This window comes from Danio rerio, chromosome 16 (genome assembly GCF_049306965.1).
Source record: "Danio rerio strain Tuebingen ecotype United States chromosome 16, GRCz12tu, whole genome shotgun sequence".
NCBI lineage: Eukaryota > Metazoa > Chordata > Actinopteri > Cypriniformes > Danionidae > Danio > Danio rerio.
The window spans coordinates 29,300,537-29,318,030 of NC_133191.1; the positions used below are offsets into that span (position 1 = coordinate 29,300,537).

Consider the following 17,494-nt stretch of genomic DNA (forward strand, 5'->3'; position numbering starts at 1 on the left):
TTGGGACACCCCTACCCCTTGAAGTGAACACGCAAAACGAGAGGGAAGGGCTAAGGGGTAGAATTGGGATTGGCCAAACTGTCATATTTTAAAGACATGGCAGTGCTTCTTGTCCGATCTAAAACCCACTTCATATCGTATACGGACAGGCAGACAAGACCGATTAAACGTGACAGTTTTGTAATGGAAAGACAGTTCATCGGAAACTCTTGGGCTGCCTGGCTGAAAATTAAAAGTTTGTGTGCATATAGCCCATTAGAAATGCAAAATTAATGGAAATTTAAAGGCACAATATGCCATTTTTTCCACTAGTGGGCATGTGCTACTACAAAGGTGTAGTTTGGTTAATCATGTGAGTTGTCGTCTTTAACACATCCTATTGGTTTGTGCAAAAAAATTATTAAATTTGCAGCAATCATATTCATAGGTGTGTTAAAATATTTAAAACATATGTTGTTCGAAGCAGAGAAAGGCTGAAAATCATACACATTGTGCCTTTTTTGTGAAAAAAAAACTAAACATCTAAAAATGCCTCACTCATTCCCTAAAAAATATATTCCCTTTATCTGCTGTCATACAACTTTTTCAAACATTGCATCACATGTATTATATTTCAGCAACACTTTCTATTTATAATCCAATGTAGGGTTATTCTTAATGTATAAAAATACATGCATAATTCCTTATTAATAATGATATAATGTGTTGCATAAACATCATAACAGCAGTTATAATACTGAGCAAAATTTTGTTCTCTTTGGTTATAACAGATTATGCAAACCATAGGTTAAAACTTGGTTTCCTAATTTCATAAACTGACACTTCTATTCCCTCATTCTTGCATCTTATACAAGACAATAAATATTTTGTCTGTCTGAGCTATTGGCCATTGTTAATATTCTTAATCATGCCGCTCCATCTGTCAGTTTTGACAGTGCTATGACAACAAACAGAAATGATGAGGAGGTGTCTGTTAGGTTGCAATTACTCTCCCGACAGCCCTTTCCTGATTTTTCTGAATGAAATGCCTACTTTTCTACATCCAATAAGCTCACAAAAAAAAAACAAGCCACGCACATTGTTTTCTCATTTAATATAATGATCAGAGCTTCTGGTTCATGCAGACTTTAATCATAAACCATACCCAGGGTTTCTGCAGAACTTTTTAAAACCCCGCGGAAACCCTGATAACTTAACTTGAATGCTAAGCTAGCTATTGAGTGTTTAATCACTGTATTTATATGGACTTTATATGATTTATGCCAAAAAAAATGTTACTAAGAATTTTTGTCTTGTTTTTGGGCCAAAGATTATTTCACATACCCCACAGGCAGATAATTTCCTTAAAACAAGCTAAATCTATTAATTTTCACTTATTCCTTCTGACGGTGAAAATTAAACAATATTTTGACTTGGTCTAAAAATTGTTTTGATATTTGGATTAGAAACAAGACAAAAAAGAAGAAAAGCATTTTTTTTCCATTGTGATTTTTACCTGTATACTGTTAAGACTCCCCATAAAGCCATCTAATAGAGCTCAAACTCAAACCATCCTTTAAAACTGTATTTATATTGCAATATTTATTGCAGAAAAATAAAATCTCGCAATATCAGATTTTTCCAATATCATGCAGCCGTAATCAAAATAATTTAAATTGCTATTAAATTAAAAGATATTATTATTTTATAGCTCTTACTTGGCCTCAACCATCTTTTCCAGCAGGGATTCAGCGACAGCCTTCTCCTTCATGTCCATAGGGATGCGATCAGTGGGTCGATGGGATTCCACATCATTTAATTCCCGCTCATTAGGTGTCATTCCCATCATCCTCTTTTGCCTAACATGGAAAAAAGAAGTATGGCACTTGACACTATGGCACTGATGATTTAGAATTTCCAAGACTTATCAATAGAAAACTCTCACCTGAAGTCTTCCAGCTGTCGCAGTATCTCTGGACTCTGCGCAAACTGTATTTCATTAGCGTAACGTTTTTGCTGCTCTTCATTGATCAGTTCTGGACGCAAGCGATCTTAAAGACCAGATCGAGAGAGATGGGGAAGTGAATGAATATAATAAAATTACAGCATTAACACAATGTCAACACCAGGCCCAGAGTTCTTTTTATTTGAATGAATTCTAACTGGTAAAAGTCTTACCTATTTCAGGGGCGATGTTACTTGGTACAGATACTTTGAGAATCTGGATGAGAAAGATTAGAAAAAAGAGAAAATCTTCTCATCTGAATGTTTTTCTTCGAGTATTTTACATAAATACAGAGCCCTTCACTAATATTGGCAACTTTTCAATATGAGCAAAGACAGCTGTGAATAAATGTCTTTATTTAATTATATAAATATTTTTTGTGTTTTATTTTCTTATTGCAACTTCTCATTTTATGAAGTCCAATAACCTTTTTTCAATCACACAATCTGTTTTTTTGTTTTTACCACATATGTTTCCTCATATTTATAGTCCTGTAAAAAAAGGTTGCATTTTTCTGTTCTTAGTCACTCCTAAATATGTAAAATACCAATGACACTACTTCATAAACATTTTGCTCAAATAAATTTATAGGGTTGCCAATACATACTGTATGCCTCAAACATATTTGTTTTTGGTAAACCTTTGCTGTGTTTGCAATTGCTTGTGTTAAGCAATTATTGAGCAATATTGAGTTAATATTTTGCACAAAATAAATAAAAGGTGAAACAAAAATATTTTGTCACAGCATTCTCTACTTAGCAGAGAGCACTATATTTCTGCATTCAAAATTCAATTCCATAATTATTATTCAAATAAATATAAATATCATAGACTTAAAACATATTAAGACTTAAAACAAATCCACTTACTTAAAATAAGCAGAATCAACATAATTTCTGAGTTTTTTAGGGTCAGCTTAATTGTTTTATGTTCAATCTTGTTTTATGTACTTAAATTTGCAAAAATAATTTCAAAAACAATTAACAAGTTCACTTAATTGATTTGTGATGGGATATCATGAGGGAACACATTGTGTGGAACCCAGCATTTTTTACAGTGTAGACAAAATAAATATTAAATAAATTGGGAATTGTGGAGCTGCGCATCAATGAATCTGCTCTTCAGTGTTTGGACTTTCAACACTGATAATTAAACCACACTAAAGTGAACTAAACTGAACTTCAACTCTGAAAACTGGAGTGACAGTTTCAATTCGCTTGAACTTCTATGTTCAGCTGCTTTGACGCAATCTACATTGTAAAAGCGCTATAGAAATAAACATGAATTGAAATTATGCCATTTATTAGAAGTTTATACAAAATGCTGCTGTTTTATTCTTATTTATGCATTCCAACGTAGCATGTAATGCAGTGCAGCACCACCAGAGGTCACTACACTATAAATAACAACCATTTTCTCCCACTGAGTTTAGTTAGCAGTTAAATGTACTGATCTACAGTCAGCTTAAAGAAATGTCCAGTGCAAAATAAATAACCACGATAAAAAGAAAGACTCAACAAAAAAAACAAACAAACATGAAAAGCAGTAAAAAAAAAAAAACTAAAAAAAAAAACCTGCCATTTGTCAGGGGAGGTCATTCCCACGACCCAAAGCAGGAAGTTAGGGTCAGACAAACACCGATGAGAGACAGAGAAAGAAGACATGTCTAAAAGAAGAATGTATAAAAATGCTACGCTGGCAGAAAGGAGTGGGCTGACAGACTCAGGGGAAATGACAAAGACAAAAACTTCATACAGTAAAAGTGTAAACAAAATCAGATGTGATCTTATATGTCATGTGTTATAAGGAAATCGCTGGCTAAAATAGCTAATGTAGATCATGACCATATTAGATTTATATATAGTACAGCATCTAAAATTTGATTATATTATAGAGTATAATTTAGACTATATTAGATGTATTCAACATACAGCATCAAAAGCTTAATCATGCCGGCACGTCAATGAAAAATAAAATTCATTAAAAATAAATAAAATTACCTGAATGTAAATTACAACTACAATCCATCTGATGTTACAAATGTAATTCTCAAAAAAAAAAAAAAAAAAAAAAAAAAAAACAGCATTTTTGTTTTGTTTTTTTATTATAGATTTTATTCTCTTTTCTCTATCTATGTTAAGCTGCTTTGACACCCTACACAGTAAAAGTGCATTGTAAAAATCTATTCATTTGAACTTATTATTGTTACTATTATTATTGTTGTTGTTATGCACACACGCACAAACTAACTTCAGAAATAATCTTGTAACATTTTTTGTACAATTCTACATTGTGTACAAAATCCATCTTAACTAGTTGTTATAGTGATGAATTTAAAAGCATATGGGAATCTTCATTCAGCATGTATCCCAGTGGATGAAATCTCAGAGAATGATATACGTCTTCCACTTGACTTTAATGGTTGCCAGATCATTTCAGAAAAATATTAATAAAAAATAAGCCCATAAAAAAAGTTAATAAATAAGTCACTTAACCAAAAATATTGCAGTCTGCATCTGCCTACATAACCTCCATAAACTTGATCTCTTAACCATGCTTGATAAACACTGCTTATATGTGGATATGGCAACATTACAAGAGCGGGCTCTGCAAAGCATCCTTGCGAACATAAAATAAACATGACACCACTGTCAATGGTGGCTAAGTTGAAATTAACAACCATGACAATTCTTTCATTGCTGTAACATAAATGAAAAACAGTGATTTCAGGAGTGAGTGATGCAATACACACACAAAACAACAAATCCGCATTCGCTTCTGTACTGTCTGTAGATGCACTTGTTGCTCATTAAAACTTTACAGGGTGTACATAGAATATGCTCACATGTGGAACCATTGTACTTTTTACAAACATTTTTAAATGATAAACACATTTAAAAATATATATTATTAAAAAATGCTCAAGACATGATGTTAATTGCTTAAAAAAATCTCTTGTTTTTGTGTTTCTCCATGTATAATTCTTAATCTACCTCATTATTTCAGTAAACATTTAACTGCTATCTTCACTTTGACAGACAACAAGCTCAAGGACAAGACAGCAGATTACCTGTGTGATAAATAAAACACAGCTTCAAAAAAATTCCCCAACGAATCTAAATGGTTCTACCAAAAATGTAGACAATGAAACTAGGAGCATACTGAAAACTGTGACAGAACAAAGAGGCAGACTTGAAAAGCGATAAACAAACTTGACAGCCGAACGTCTAGAACTGTTCTTGTGTACATACCGCTCCTTTCTCCAGGAAAGTGTTGTAGAATTCCCCAAAGTGCTTCTTGGTGTCTTTGGTATTGAGGTTCTTCATGAGGTCAGCATGAAGGTAGCATAGCTAAAACAGGGGAAGAGAGAGAAAGAGAGAGGGAGAGAGAGATTGAGGGAAGGAGATCAAAGAAAAAGCAGCATAACACAATTGACAGATTTAGACATCAAGAATAGAGGGATGATGATACGTGCTGTGTTAACCTATATATGGTGTGGATGAGGAGGCAACTGAACATTTAAAAAATTTAGAGACTTTTAAAGCACATACTGACCAGTGAGAAAAAACACATCAAGAGGATGACAAGGACAAATTGATGGATCTAAAATTCATGAAAACAACACAGCAGCTTTTGTTTTTGAAAGCAAACAAAACCTGTCAAGCTTAATAATATATTATTACACCGGGTCTCTGGAATACTTGCTTCTCATTAGTCATTCATGACATTCCAAGGTATGATATTCCCTGATAACAACTAATTACAGAGGATCATCTGGGTTTTACAAATCTTCTTGACCATTAGTAAATACATTTATATTCTGATTTCAATGGACATCAGGTCAGAACTGTTGTACTTTCCGAACATCATACCAACATAAAATACAAAAAAATAGATGTTTGTTGGTATGATATTGAAATTTATTTTCTAAACCACGAACATTGTAGCATTTTTACTTTAATTTTGAAGTTTTTGTTGTATCGTTTGCACCTTGTTTATAACAAAATCTATCTTCATCCTTCCATCACTTCTTATAATTTCCATATATGACATATTTCTATCTGCTATGTTCAAGAACTGTATAATCTGCATATGAAATTGTTTCAGTGATGAATTAGAACACTAATATAGTTTTTTAAATATACAAATCAGCAGATTTCAATCAGCAGATTTACTTTTAGTAACAGATTTTGAACCCATTGCAAAACCCAATGTATTTGAAAAAAATCTAGATCTAAAGCTTGCAATGTTACAAAAGAATTTAAACTTTAACTAGTATGTGCAATTCCTCTTTTTTTTTACATACAATCTAAGAAAAATTGGCAAACATATCAATAAATCTGAATAAAAACATTGCAAATGTGTCTGGAGTTAAGTGATGCCATGCTGCTTTTCAGTGTAGTGGATTTTATTTAAATGACAAGCCGAGCCTTTTTGCCATTTGTTTAAATGACCATCGTCCACTCTCATGAACTGCAGGCTTTAAATTAGATGAAATGTTCAGGAATCACAAAAACATGGACTGGCAAGTGATGTCCAATCTAATGGACACGGGAATAAAAGTTTACTTTTGTAGAAAGTGTTCTTGTAATAGTTAGATAATGTACATCTCGCTGGTTGTATTCGCAGAATAAAGCCCTTCAGTCTAATACATAAGCCTGTCAGGTTTTATTCTTTGAGTAACCTAACAGATGTACATGATCCCTTACTTATAAAACATACACAAAAAAAGATAGGCTGGATTTACGTCAAAGGAGATTTAAGAACCAACTTTAGTATGGTGTCAACCAGGGCATCAAATTGACATTTTTAAGGCTTGATAAACAAGCCTTAAACAAGCCTTTCTTGATTATTGCATGTAATCATGTGTATATAAGATGATTATGTGGACTGTTTACTGGAGAAAATAAACAAAAATGTTTGTTACAAAAAAAAACAAAAAAAAAAATCAATGAGAGTTATGGAGCAGCTTCAGACTGTGATGTCCAGTGTTTGTTTCTAAAGTAGCTATAAGACCAAATTAATGTAGACTTCTAAACCAGCTTTTCCTAAAGACTGCTATGACGTCCCAGCCTATGGGCTGCGAGTGTGGTGTTTGCTATGTGTGTGTATGTGCACGTGCATATTTGTGACATTCCGGCCTATGGGCTGTGAGTAAGTGTGGCGCATTGGCTGTGTGTCCTGTCCCAGCCTATCAGCGGTGAGTGCATGTGTTTCAGTTACAGGTTGGAGATGATGTGATTGATACACAGGTGCTGCTCGTTGGGACGTGGATATAAACAGCGTTTGGTGTGCTCGTAACAAAGACAGAGATTCCGAATGATCGCCTTGCCATGGAGCTTGGTTAAGCTGCGTTGACCGTCCCATTTTGGCTCTGACTCTTCTTCTATTTGTTTACTTTATATTATCTATGTTATTGTTATGTTAAAATAAATGTTACTGCGATTGTTGCATCTGGTCCTCCTTTTTGGTGCAGCTTAAGAGCCGGCTGTAACACTGCATAAACCAGAAGTGGATTAACTTGCACAGATTAATTACTCACCTTAAGAATAACAATGTGTGCTAGCAAAATAAACACTGTTAAATTTCACAGTGACTTTAAATATTATAGAATAGCAACGGTAAATGCATTAGCTTTGAAATCTTACTCACTGCTTATTATTGCGTCCGTATTTTATCAGATAGGAAAGCGAGCATCACACACATACAGTATTCTATATATGTATCATATGCTATATTAACCCATCTCCTAGCTGTGTAAAGATGTTCAGGGGAAAAAAAAACATTCAATCAAAAGCAAAAATCCAACTTCAGTAAGTATATCGGGGCCTTGCATAAGGCCTACTAGTTCACCAAAACATGAAAAATCTGTCCTAAATATTTATTTCATTTTGTGTTTAGCAGAAGAGAAAAACCTTAAAATATATAAAATAAGTGAACAATGGCAATTTTCAGTTTTTGGTGAACTCCAACTTTAAAGTCTTACTCAAATTAACATTTCATCTAAACATCAACATTCACCCTATCTAAACAGCTTTGAGATCAAATGAAGAAAAGAAAATGAAGGATTTGGGATTGGGAGACGGTACCTGGGGTAGATCACATTGGCTGCATGCCAAATAAAGGAAGAAATACTCATGCTTTAAAAATCACATGAAAAGGGCTTTATAATACTGATACATACACAACACCCCCACACCCACTGAATACATGTAACATTCATAGCTGAACAGGAGGCAATGTAGGAAACACAGAGCCTCACATACTAAAGTAAACGCATGCATGCACACGCACAAAATAAACAGGCACAAATCCTGTATGTTCTTACCACAGGAGCACAGTCAAACTGTAGCATGACATGATGAAGGAACACCAGCAGGTGGGTGGGCCTGGACTTCAACAGCTCAATACTGTTAAAGTGAATGCACTGATCGTCCACCATCTGAGAATGACAAAAAGTAATAAATACATAATATACGTGACTGTTAAATGTTAAAGAAATACAGTAAAAACAACAACACTCTCAATTTTATAATATAATTTAATGACATCTGTTTGAATATTCATTCATTCATCCCTTTATTAATCTGGGGTCGTCCCAGCGAAAAGAACTGCCAACTTATCCAGCATATATTTTACGCAGCGGATGCCCTTCCAGTCGCAACCCATCTCTGTGAAACATTCACACACACACACTACTGAAAATTTAGCCAACCCAATTCACCTGTACCGCATGTCTTTGAACTGTGAGGGAAACCGGAGCACGCGGAGAAAACTCATGTGAACGCAAGGAGATGCAATGTAACTTAAATCCAACAAACGGACTATTAAAATAAAGTGTGACATGAAAATAATAGTAAAAAACACAAATAAATAAAAAACTGTGTAACTGAATATCTTCGGGCGGCCGTTAATATACCTGGGCGGCCCACACAAGTAAAGTCTATGTGTGGGAAGCACTGTTGTTACTTTGTTTGCTGAAATACATTAATATTAAAATAAACCAGTTTTGACTGAACTCTATATTAATCAAAAAGTATTTAGCATAAAATAAGAACAATTAGTGCTTTAGAAGTATTTTTCATTGTTAGCTCACGTTAACTTAAATGAAAACAGTATCACTAAAAGTTGTATCCGCTTGTTAAGTTGTGACATGAAATACTGTTTCCAGGTCCAAGTCGATACTCATTTGAATTGAGAAGATATTCGTTTATGGCCATTTTAGGTCATATCACACATTAAAGTGAATTTTACATAAAATCATGGTGTACACAAGAGTCTCTGGACTTGCTTTGTCAGACACCAATATTTTAACAATTTATAAAGAAAAAAGTAATCATTCTCTGGCCATCCGATATTAGGCATGGATATTTATATTGTGATCGTAACTTTTGAAAGCATTACATAGCTTTGTAAATGTTTATCATTACCATTTGTTGAGTCTCCCCATACAGTTTGACAGAGCGCTTGGACCTGCAAGCCGCTTCATGTGATGTCACGCTTAACAAGTGGACTGACATCATTTTAGACGCAAACTTTCAATATTACATGAATTCTGAAATATTCAAATATTCCTTTATTTCCTTGTGTTGTGTTAAATCTAAGATCCGTTTTGTTAATGAATACGTTACATATACATTTTATATACATAAAAAGTACAGTTTAATTTTAAACAGTTAATTTTTGCAAATTATTGCACTGCTACTATGGTTCACTATAAACTACATCAGGGGTTCCCAAACTTTTCAGCCCACGACCCCCAAAATAACAATCTCGCCACCTAACAGTCTAACATCCATAGGCTATAATTTATGTAGTCATTTATTACTTTATTTAATTTATTATTAACCTCACCTAATGAGACCGGTGGGCACAAAGTTTTCAGCACAAGTCTATTCATGGTTTAATTTCGGAGACCGCTAATCAGAGATCATTCTCAGTGTTCTGTTGTGGTTTTGTATTCATTTTTAATGCATTTGATTGCTACAAAGGTGTTAGAAAGTTTAACCTGATGCTATAAAACCAATCCACTGTAGCTGACGCTATTGCTGTGTTGTTAATCTAACGTTAACACAAAAATTAAAGAACTGATGGTTTATTATTTGCATGTTGTTGCCTTTTTAATGTAATCTGTAACTACTATTTTTATCTTATGTGGGTTATGGGTAAAATATGTTTTTTTATTAAAAAGTTCTTTATTTGACTTTTGGAAATCACCAAGCGACCTTCTGTCATTGTCAGTGGGTTCCGACCCCCACTTTGAGAACCACTGAAAAACACTATAAAATGTGTCAACACAGTTTTTTTTCCAAGAATTGCATTCAATTCTAATTCAGTAAGAACCTTTCAATCATTTCTTTCTCAAAGATACAAAAAGAATTGTCAAGACACTGAAATCTATACTATTGATAGCTCTGTTAGTTGAGAGCTAGTGTCACTCACAGGCTGCTCATCATTCTCAAAGTCTTCATCCTCTGCTCCGATTATGTTCATGACTGGATTTAAACCCTGAGCACCTGACAGCCCGCGCTGTGGAGAGACAAAGAGAAGGTCAAAAGAGCATTACCAGTACAAAATCTTAATAAAATAACAATATAATTATCATGCTTAAGGGACAATGACGTTTATAGGATTAGACTTTTAAATTGGCAGTCTGAGTGACAAAGAATAACTAAATAACTAAAGCATGGAAGCTTTCAATTCTGGACAAAAAGAAAATGTAAAATGACACTCAATAGAGGATGAAGTGTTGATAATGCCAGATTACATATCAGCAAGTAGGGCGTCAACGTGATCCGTAAATGACAGTAGGTGTTGGGAAGCAATAGTCAATCCTTTTATTTGTGTCATAGTGGACGATGACTAATGCACAAAATCTGGGAAACTTTAGAACTTCCTTTTAAAAGAACTAGCAAGTTTTGTTTTATTTCGTTGTTTGTGTTTCATTTCATCACAAAAGTGGTGAACACAAACTTTAATCATGGTGAAATAAGAAAATGATTTCAGGATGTTTGGTATTGGTATTGGTATCAGGATTAAGTAATGGAGTATCTGCTTTAGGTGTGTGTGCAATATTTATTGTGAATATTAATTACTTTGTTGTTTTTATTGGCTTTGTAATTATGTGCAAGCTAACATTACTGTGCATGCCACTCACTACAGAATAGCATATTCACTTGACTGTGATAAAACCTACATGAATGCAGAAAAATGTCATTACACATATACAGTGAGGTCAATAAATATTTGATCACCCAGTGATTTTTCATGATCTCATACTTAGAATTTTTAGCATAGGTGCATTTCCACTGTGAGAGACAGATCTAAAAATAAAAATCTGGAAATCACATTGTATGTTTTTTGGCTACTTATTTGTAAATAATTGCGTCAAATAAGCATTAGATCACTTTATGTGAATTTAATGCTTATTTAATATTTTGTACAGAAGCCTTTAGTTTGATGACCAATTACAGAGGTCAAACTCTTCCTGTAGTTCTTCACCAGGTTTGCACACATTGCAGGAGGGATTTTTGGTCCACTCCTCCATACAGATCTTCTCTAGATCTGTCAGGTTTCAGGGTAGTCCAAAGATTTTCTATTATATTTAGTTCTGGAGACCACTCCAGAACCTTGATATGCTTCTTAAGGAGCCACTCCTTGGTGTTCCTGGCTGTGTGCTTTGGGTCATTGTCATGTTGGAAGACCCAGCCATGACCCATCTTTATTGCTCTGACTAAGGGAGGGAGTTTTTGCCCAATACCTTACAATACATGGCCCCATTCATCCTCTCCAAAATACAGTGCAGTCGTCCTTTCCCCTGTGCAGAAAAATACCCCCAGAGCATGATGCTTCCAGTCCCATGCTTCACTGTAGGTTCTGTATTACTGGGAAGATACTCATCCTCCTTCTTCCTCCAAACATGACAAATGGAGTTCAAAAAGTTCTACTTTGGTCTCATCTGACCAAAGGACTTTCTACCATGACTCATCTGGATCATCCAGATGGTCCCTGGCAAACTTCAGATGGGGCTGGACATGGGCTGACTAAAGTAAGGGAACCTTCCATGCGATTCATGATTTTAAAGCATGACGTCTTAGTGTATTACTGATAGTAGCCTTGGAAACAGTGGTCCCAGCTCTCTTCATGGCATTGACCAGCTACTCCCGTGTAGTTCTGGCCTTATTCGTCACCATTCTTAGCATAATTGAAACCCCACAAAGAGAGATCTTCTATGGGGCCCCAGTCCGAGGGACATTGACAGTCAACATTAGCCTCTTTCATTTTCGGACAATTACTTCAACACTTGTTCTTTTTTCACCAAGCAGCTTGGCAACTGCCCTGTAGCCCTTTCCAGCTTTGTGAAGGTCTACAATTTTGTCTCTTGCGTCTCTTTTAACAGCTCTTTGATTTTGCCCATTTTTTACGTAGACTTTTGACTGATTGTGGGTTGCACAGGGTGCTACTACATTAGAATCATCAGTATTGCGTAGCTGGACTACTTTTTGATGGCCAGAAATCTGCCCGAAAAGCAAGTGATTGAATACTTATTTGACACAGTAATTTACTAATAAATTGTTTTAAAAAAAAATCGTACGTGATTTCCGGATTTTTATTTTTAGATTTTGTCTCACAGTAGAAATGGACCTATGCTGAAAGTTCTAGACCTCTCTGTGATTTCTAAGTAGGAGATCTTAAAAAATTACAGGGTGATTAAATACTTATTGACTGTGCTGTATGTTTACGCATTTACATGTTCATATTTATTGTGTTATTGGTAAAAAAAAAAAAAAAAAAAAAAAACAGAACTGTTTTACCAGAATAGTTATAAACAAAATTCAACACTCAAGCAAAGCATGATCTATTAATATTGAACGAGCTACATTTTGTACTATATATATATATATATATATATATATATATATATATATATATATCTGACATTTTTCTTGTTCACAACAAAATTAGTTAAGAGCCAAAAATCACATTATCTGACACTGTTACTAATATAACAAATAAAAAAAGTGGAAAAAATGTTGTTGCCATCTACATAACACTACACAAAAACGAATACTGAAGAAGAGTTTCATCACAATATGAAAATGACCACAGACTAAAAACAAAGTCCTTAACAAATGTTACATGGAGTGTGTAACATAAAACTGCCATTATGTGATTGTTTCTATATAAACGAGAACATTTGAAAGCATTGAGCAACTTCCAAAAACAATCTGACATGATGCTGAACTACAGCTCAGGGAGCCTAGAAGAGCATTTAAACAGAGGTGAATATTCATATGGCTCATTATTTCACACAAGGTCTAAACCGTGAACATATTTCTGTCCACCCATTGATAAGAAACCAGAGAAATATTCCATAACGCGGGCCAATGAATCTGGGTATTGGCTGTAAATGTAAGTGTTCTCTGTGAGAGCCTCTGAGAACAAATGTCCTCTGTCGCTGTTGTGCAATAATAATAATAACTCAGTGGAAAGAGGCTGAAAATCCCTGTACAAGTCAAACTCCAGCAATTCAACAGACTAACAGTGTTTGCTTGAGTAGAAACAAACAAGTGATTGTGATGAACACAAGCACAAATCAAGCTAGTGTTTCCTTGTGTGCAAACTTTTAATTCTCAAATAAAATGTGCCTGTGTTTACAAAATAATCAAAAGGATAGTTCACCAAAAAAAAAAAACAATTCATCATTTACTCTTCCTTATCTTATTACAAACCTGTAAAACCTGTATCAGAAGAAAATAAGTCATACAGGCTTGGAAAAACACAAGCTAAGCTGTAACTGATGATAGTATGCTCACTTTAGGGTGATCCATTTGTTTAATGAGATATAAGAAAAATAAATAAATAAATAAACAAATAAAGAAAAGTTAAGAGTCAAAGATTTCTTCTTAATCCAAACACAGCATGACAATGCAAAATACTAGTGTTAATAATGTAATTTAAATTTAAAATGTGTTGACAAATGCATTTAAATACCTAAAAAACACCATGTACTCTCAGCCTACTGACCAAAGATTATTATGGTACTTGTATGAAAATACATCTAGCCGGCAGCAAGCTCTCTACAACTCTCACATGGTTGCCTAGTGAAGCTAAGCAGGGCTGCGCCCAGTCAGTACCTGGATGGGAGACAACATGGTAAAGCTAGGTTGCTGCCCAAAGTGGTGTTAGTGAGGCCAGCAGGGGGCGCCCAACGTGCGGTCTGTGTGGGTCCTAATGCCCCAGTATACACTCTATATGCTCAGTAAGCGCCATCTTTTGGATGAGACGTTAAACCGAAGTCCTGACTCTCTGTTGTCGTTAAAAATCCTAGGATGTCCTTCAAAAAAAGAGTAGGGGTTTCACACCGGCATCCTGGCCAAATTTGTCAACTGGCCTCTGTCCATTATGTCCTCCTAACCCTCCCAATATCAGTACTGGTTTCATCACTGTGTAGTGCGCAAAATGGCTGCCGTCGCGTCATCGAGGTAGATGCTGCACACTGGTGGTGGATGAGGAGATTCCTCCCATTGTGTAAGACGCTTTGAAAAGTGCTATATAAAATGTAAGGAGTTATTATTATTACCACCAGAACAATGCATTTATTATAATTAGTGAAGCACTAAAATTAAATTTCTGTGACGTATTCAAAACCTAAAATTTTAGATGCACTTAGCTGCAAAACAAAAATGCTTTGTAATAATTAATTAAAATTTTATTAAATGATATAGTCGTTTTGTAAGACTTTTTTAAATTTAGCTAATTCTATTTACACTAGGGTTGTAACGGTATGAATTTTTTACGGTATGATAATCGTCTAAAACAATACCACGGTTTGACGGTTTCGCGGTATACGGTATGTTACAAATGTTACAAAATAATAGAACAGTGAAGCAAACTTGACTTTTTCTAAATAATATATTTTCAGTTACTATAAACAACACCACTTACAATGAACAAATAAAAAAATAAGAAAATAAGAAATAATGTGTCAAAGTCCAAATAAACATGGTGCAAATCCTCAGTAAAAAATAGATATAAATATTTACTATACTATAAATAGTTACATAACGAAACTAGATTCAATATGGAACATCCTTAGGTTTTATGTGCCAGCATGGATATGGTTGTCTGTGGATATGGATTTGGATATGGTTGTCTGCAATGCAGACAAACAGCTGCACCTTCATTTGCGTCTTTTGAAAACAGCAAGAGCAGCAGTTCGTCTTTGCTGTGTCACTGTTTTGTCATGTTTCTGTGCTGCTGTGCATGCAAAAGTACTTAGTATAAGAATTATTTCATGCAAAACTTTTTTTTTGCGTTTTATTTAGCCGCGCATAAATGTATGCCTATCTCTCATTCCGTGTTGTTCAAAAAGCTCATTGTTGTTCCACAAACAAAAGCGAAACCTATGCTTATTGGTTGTGATATAGCGAGTTTGAACCAATCTGGGCATGGAGGAGGGACAATGCATCAATGTATCATGTCTGGTTTGTCCGGAGACAGAGTGACGAGCGTTTCTTTGTCAAATCAGCGTTGTCAAATTTTGATGACGTAACCGCACTGATTACGGAGCCTCTGAAAGTCCAAATCAATGTTATGTACAGCATGATACATAATGTATGATAAGATACAGCACTTGAAAGCTGAGATTCTCTTCTTTATGCCAATCTTTGAATTGTATGAATCGGATCAGCGGATCAAAAGTTATTAAATATTTAAGAGCAATACTTATTTATAGCCGCGGGCGGCTGTCTCGGTCTTTAAGGGTTAAAACCGTTGATATGCAATTGTTCATGGTATGATAATCGTGCACGTTCAAATCGTGGTAGACCGTCATACCGGTATATTGTTACAACCCTAATTTACACTGATTAAAAACAACACACAAGCCAATAAAACAATCATTGTCATTTTTATTGACAATAACATTTTCTGACAGTGAGGGAGGCGTCAGTTTAACAGTGTTGCCTTGTCAGCAAAGTATCGCTATTGCAAGCAGCAGGAATGAGTATACTACACAAAAATGTCCTGTCTGATTATTTGACTGGACTTTACTGCTCTCGCGCATTGGTTGGCTCAGAAACAAACCGCCTTTGCTTGGAGCAAGCCATTAAAAAAAATGGGTTTTAAAGTGCATTGCTTTCCACGTCTGTTGTAAAAGCTGCTTTAGACTGCAGCATAGCCTTTTTTTTTTCAGCTTAATTTTTGTCATCTTTTTCTATTTCTGAAAACCAAAAATGTCACTTTCAGCCGATAATGATCAGCGTATCCCTTTATACATGTATAGCGTATCCCAACAGAACAAAGGCAGACAAAACAATACAATGCACACAATATACCTTAAATCTTTGATCAACAGATAAACTTGTAATTACATTTCTCATCAAAGCAAAAATGAGAGAACTCTAATTCACTTGCACTACACCATCTATGTTTTTTGAAGAAGAATCCTCACACAATCATTGTATGCAACCTGTCTAGTAAGAATATAGTAATGCATCTAAGCTGAGCACTTGTGATCAGATGACTGCTAATGCAAGATGAAACTGGTGTACCTGCAGAAAGAGTCAAGACAGACATGTTTCTGCCACAATACGGGCTGTACATTGTACTGTCCAGACTCTGCTAGACCCTGTAAGAAAGGCCAGACCCCCTTCGGGCTGGTGAGAATTTGGAGGAGTGTAACTCATTGCACAAGACAGTCAGAAAAGAGTCAGCTGTGCTGCCCAACCTAGTACAGCACATTCCTGATTTTATTAAGCACCCAGAAACATTTGCGTCTCGGCAGCTGTAATGTCTGACAGTGTATGCCTTTGTGTGTTAGTGTACTCATTGTCCCTAATAGGAGATTTTATTCCCTTAACAAATAAAAAAGCTCACCATTTCCTTGATAGTATAGTGTTCATGTACTAATGAAACCATTCTGTGAACTCAAAAATGTGAGGCATAATTCTTCTTGTTCCTGTCATTAAGGCCAAAGAAACAATACATAATAGCTCAGACAAGAGTCATTTATTTTAAAACACTGAACAGATTTGTTATAGTTGCTTTAATGATGTAAATATTTCTGAATCCAGCCTGTCCCATTAAGTCACTTCTTTGTTTATTCTTAATATGCCCATTTAGCAAGATGTGAAAGATGTAAAGATATGACGTTTCAGATCCAAATGCTTCATGGATCATTATATCAAGCTGCTCCTTTTAAGTGTTTTTGTGCTTTTCTTTAAATGCAAATGAAATGTACACTTTCTAGAATGGGGCGAATCTAAAACTCTTGATAAGTGGTTTTCTGCACTGACACAAAACTTTACATGAGTATACACTATGCTCACATCAACTGCTAAATGCACACAAGTGACGTCTAATACATAAAAGAATATTAAAGCTCACATATTGTTAATGCGGATTGTAATGCTACATGGAAATGAATGTGGTACGTGTATCAACATATTAGATCTGTGAAACTCTTAGACTTAAAGACAACCCACCACTAACACAGCTTAACCAAGT

The 17,494-nt window shown here is 34.9% G+C and overlaps 1 protein-coding gene across 31 annotated transcripts in view; it reads right to left on the reverse strand.

The window, feature by feature from the left end:
- The window catches only part of arhgef1 (Rho guanine nucleotide exchange factor (GEF) 1), an 89,665-nt gene that overhangs the window by 34,800 nt on the left and 37,371 nt on the right, over positions 1–17,494 (reverse strand). For 23 of the 31 annotated variants that reach the window (XM_073925098.1, XM_073925091.1, XM_073925089.1 and 20 more), the window contains exons 3-8: positions 10,427–10,513; positions 8,313–8,426; positions 5,236–5,334; positions 2,158–2,200; positions 1,925–2,030; positions 1,698–1,838 (exon numbers count right to left, since the gene is read on the reverse strand). In XM_073925098.1, the coding sequence (XP_073781199.1) occupies positions 1,698–1,838; positions 1,925–2,030; positions 2,158–2,200; positions 5,236–5,334; positions 8,313–8,426; positions 10,427–10,513 (590 nt within the window). Of the gene's footprint in view, positions 1–1,697; positions 1,839–1,924; positions 2,031–2,157; positions 2,201–5,235; positions 5,335–8,073; positions 8,093–8,312; positions 8,427–10,426; positions 10,514–17,494 lie in introns of all 31 variants that reach the window. The other 8 variants (XM_073925102.1, XM_073925105.1, XM_073925101.1 and 5 more) reach the window with 1 other exon arrangement.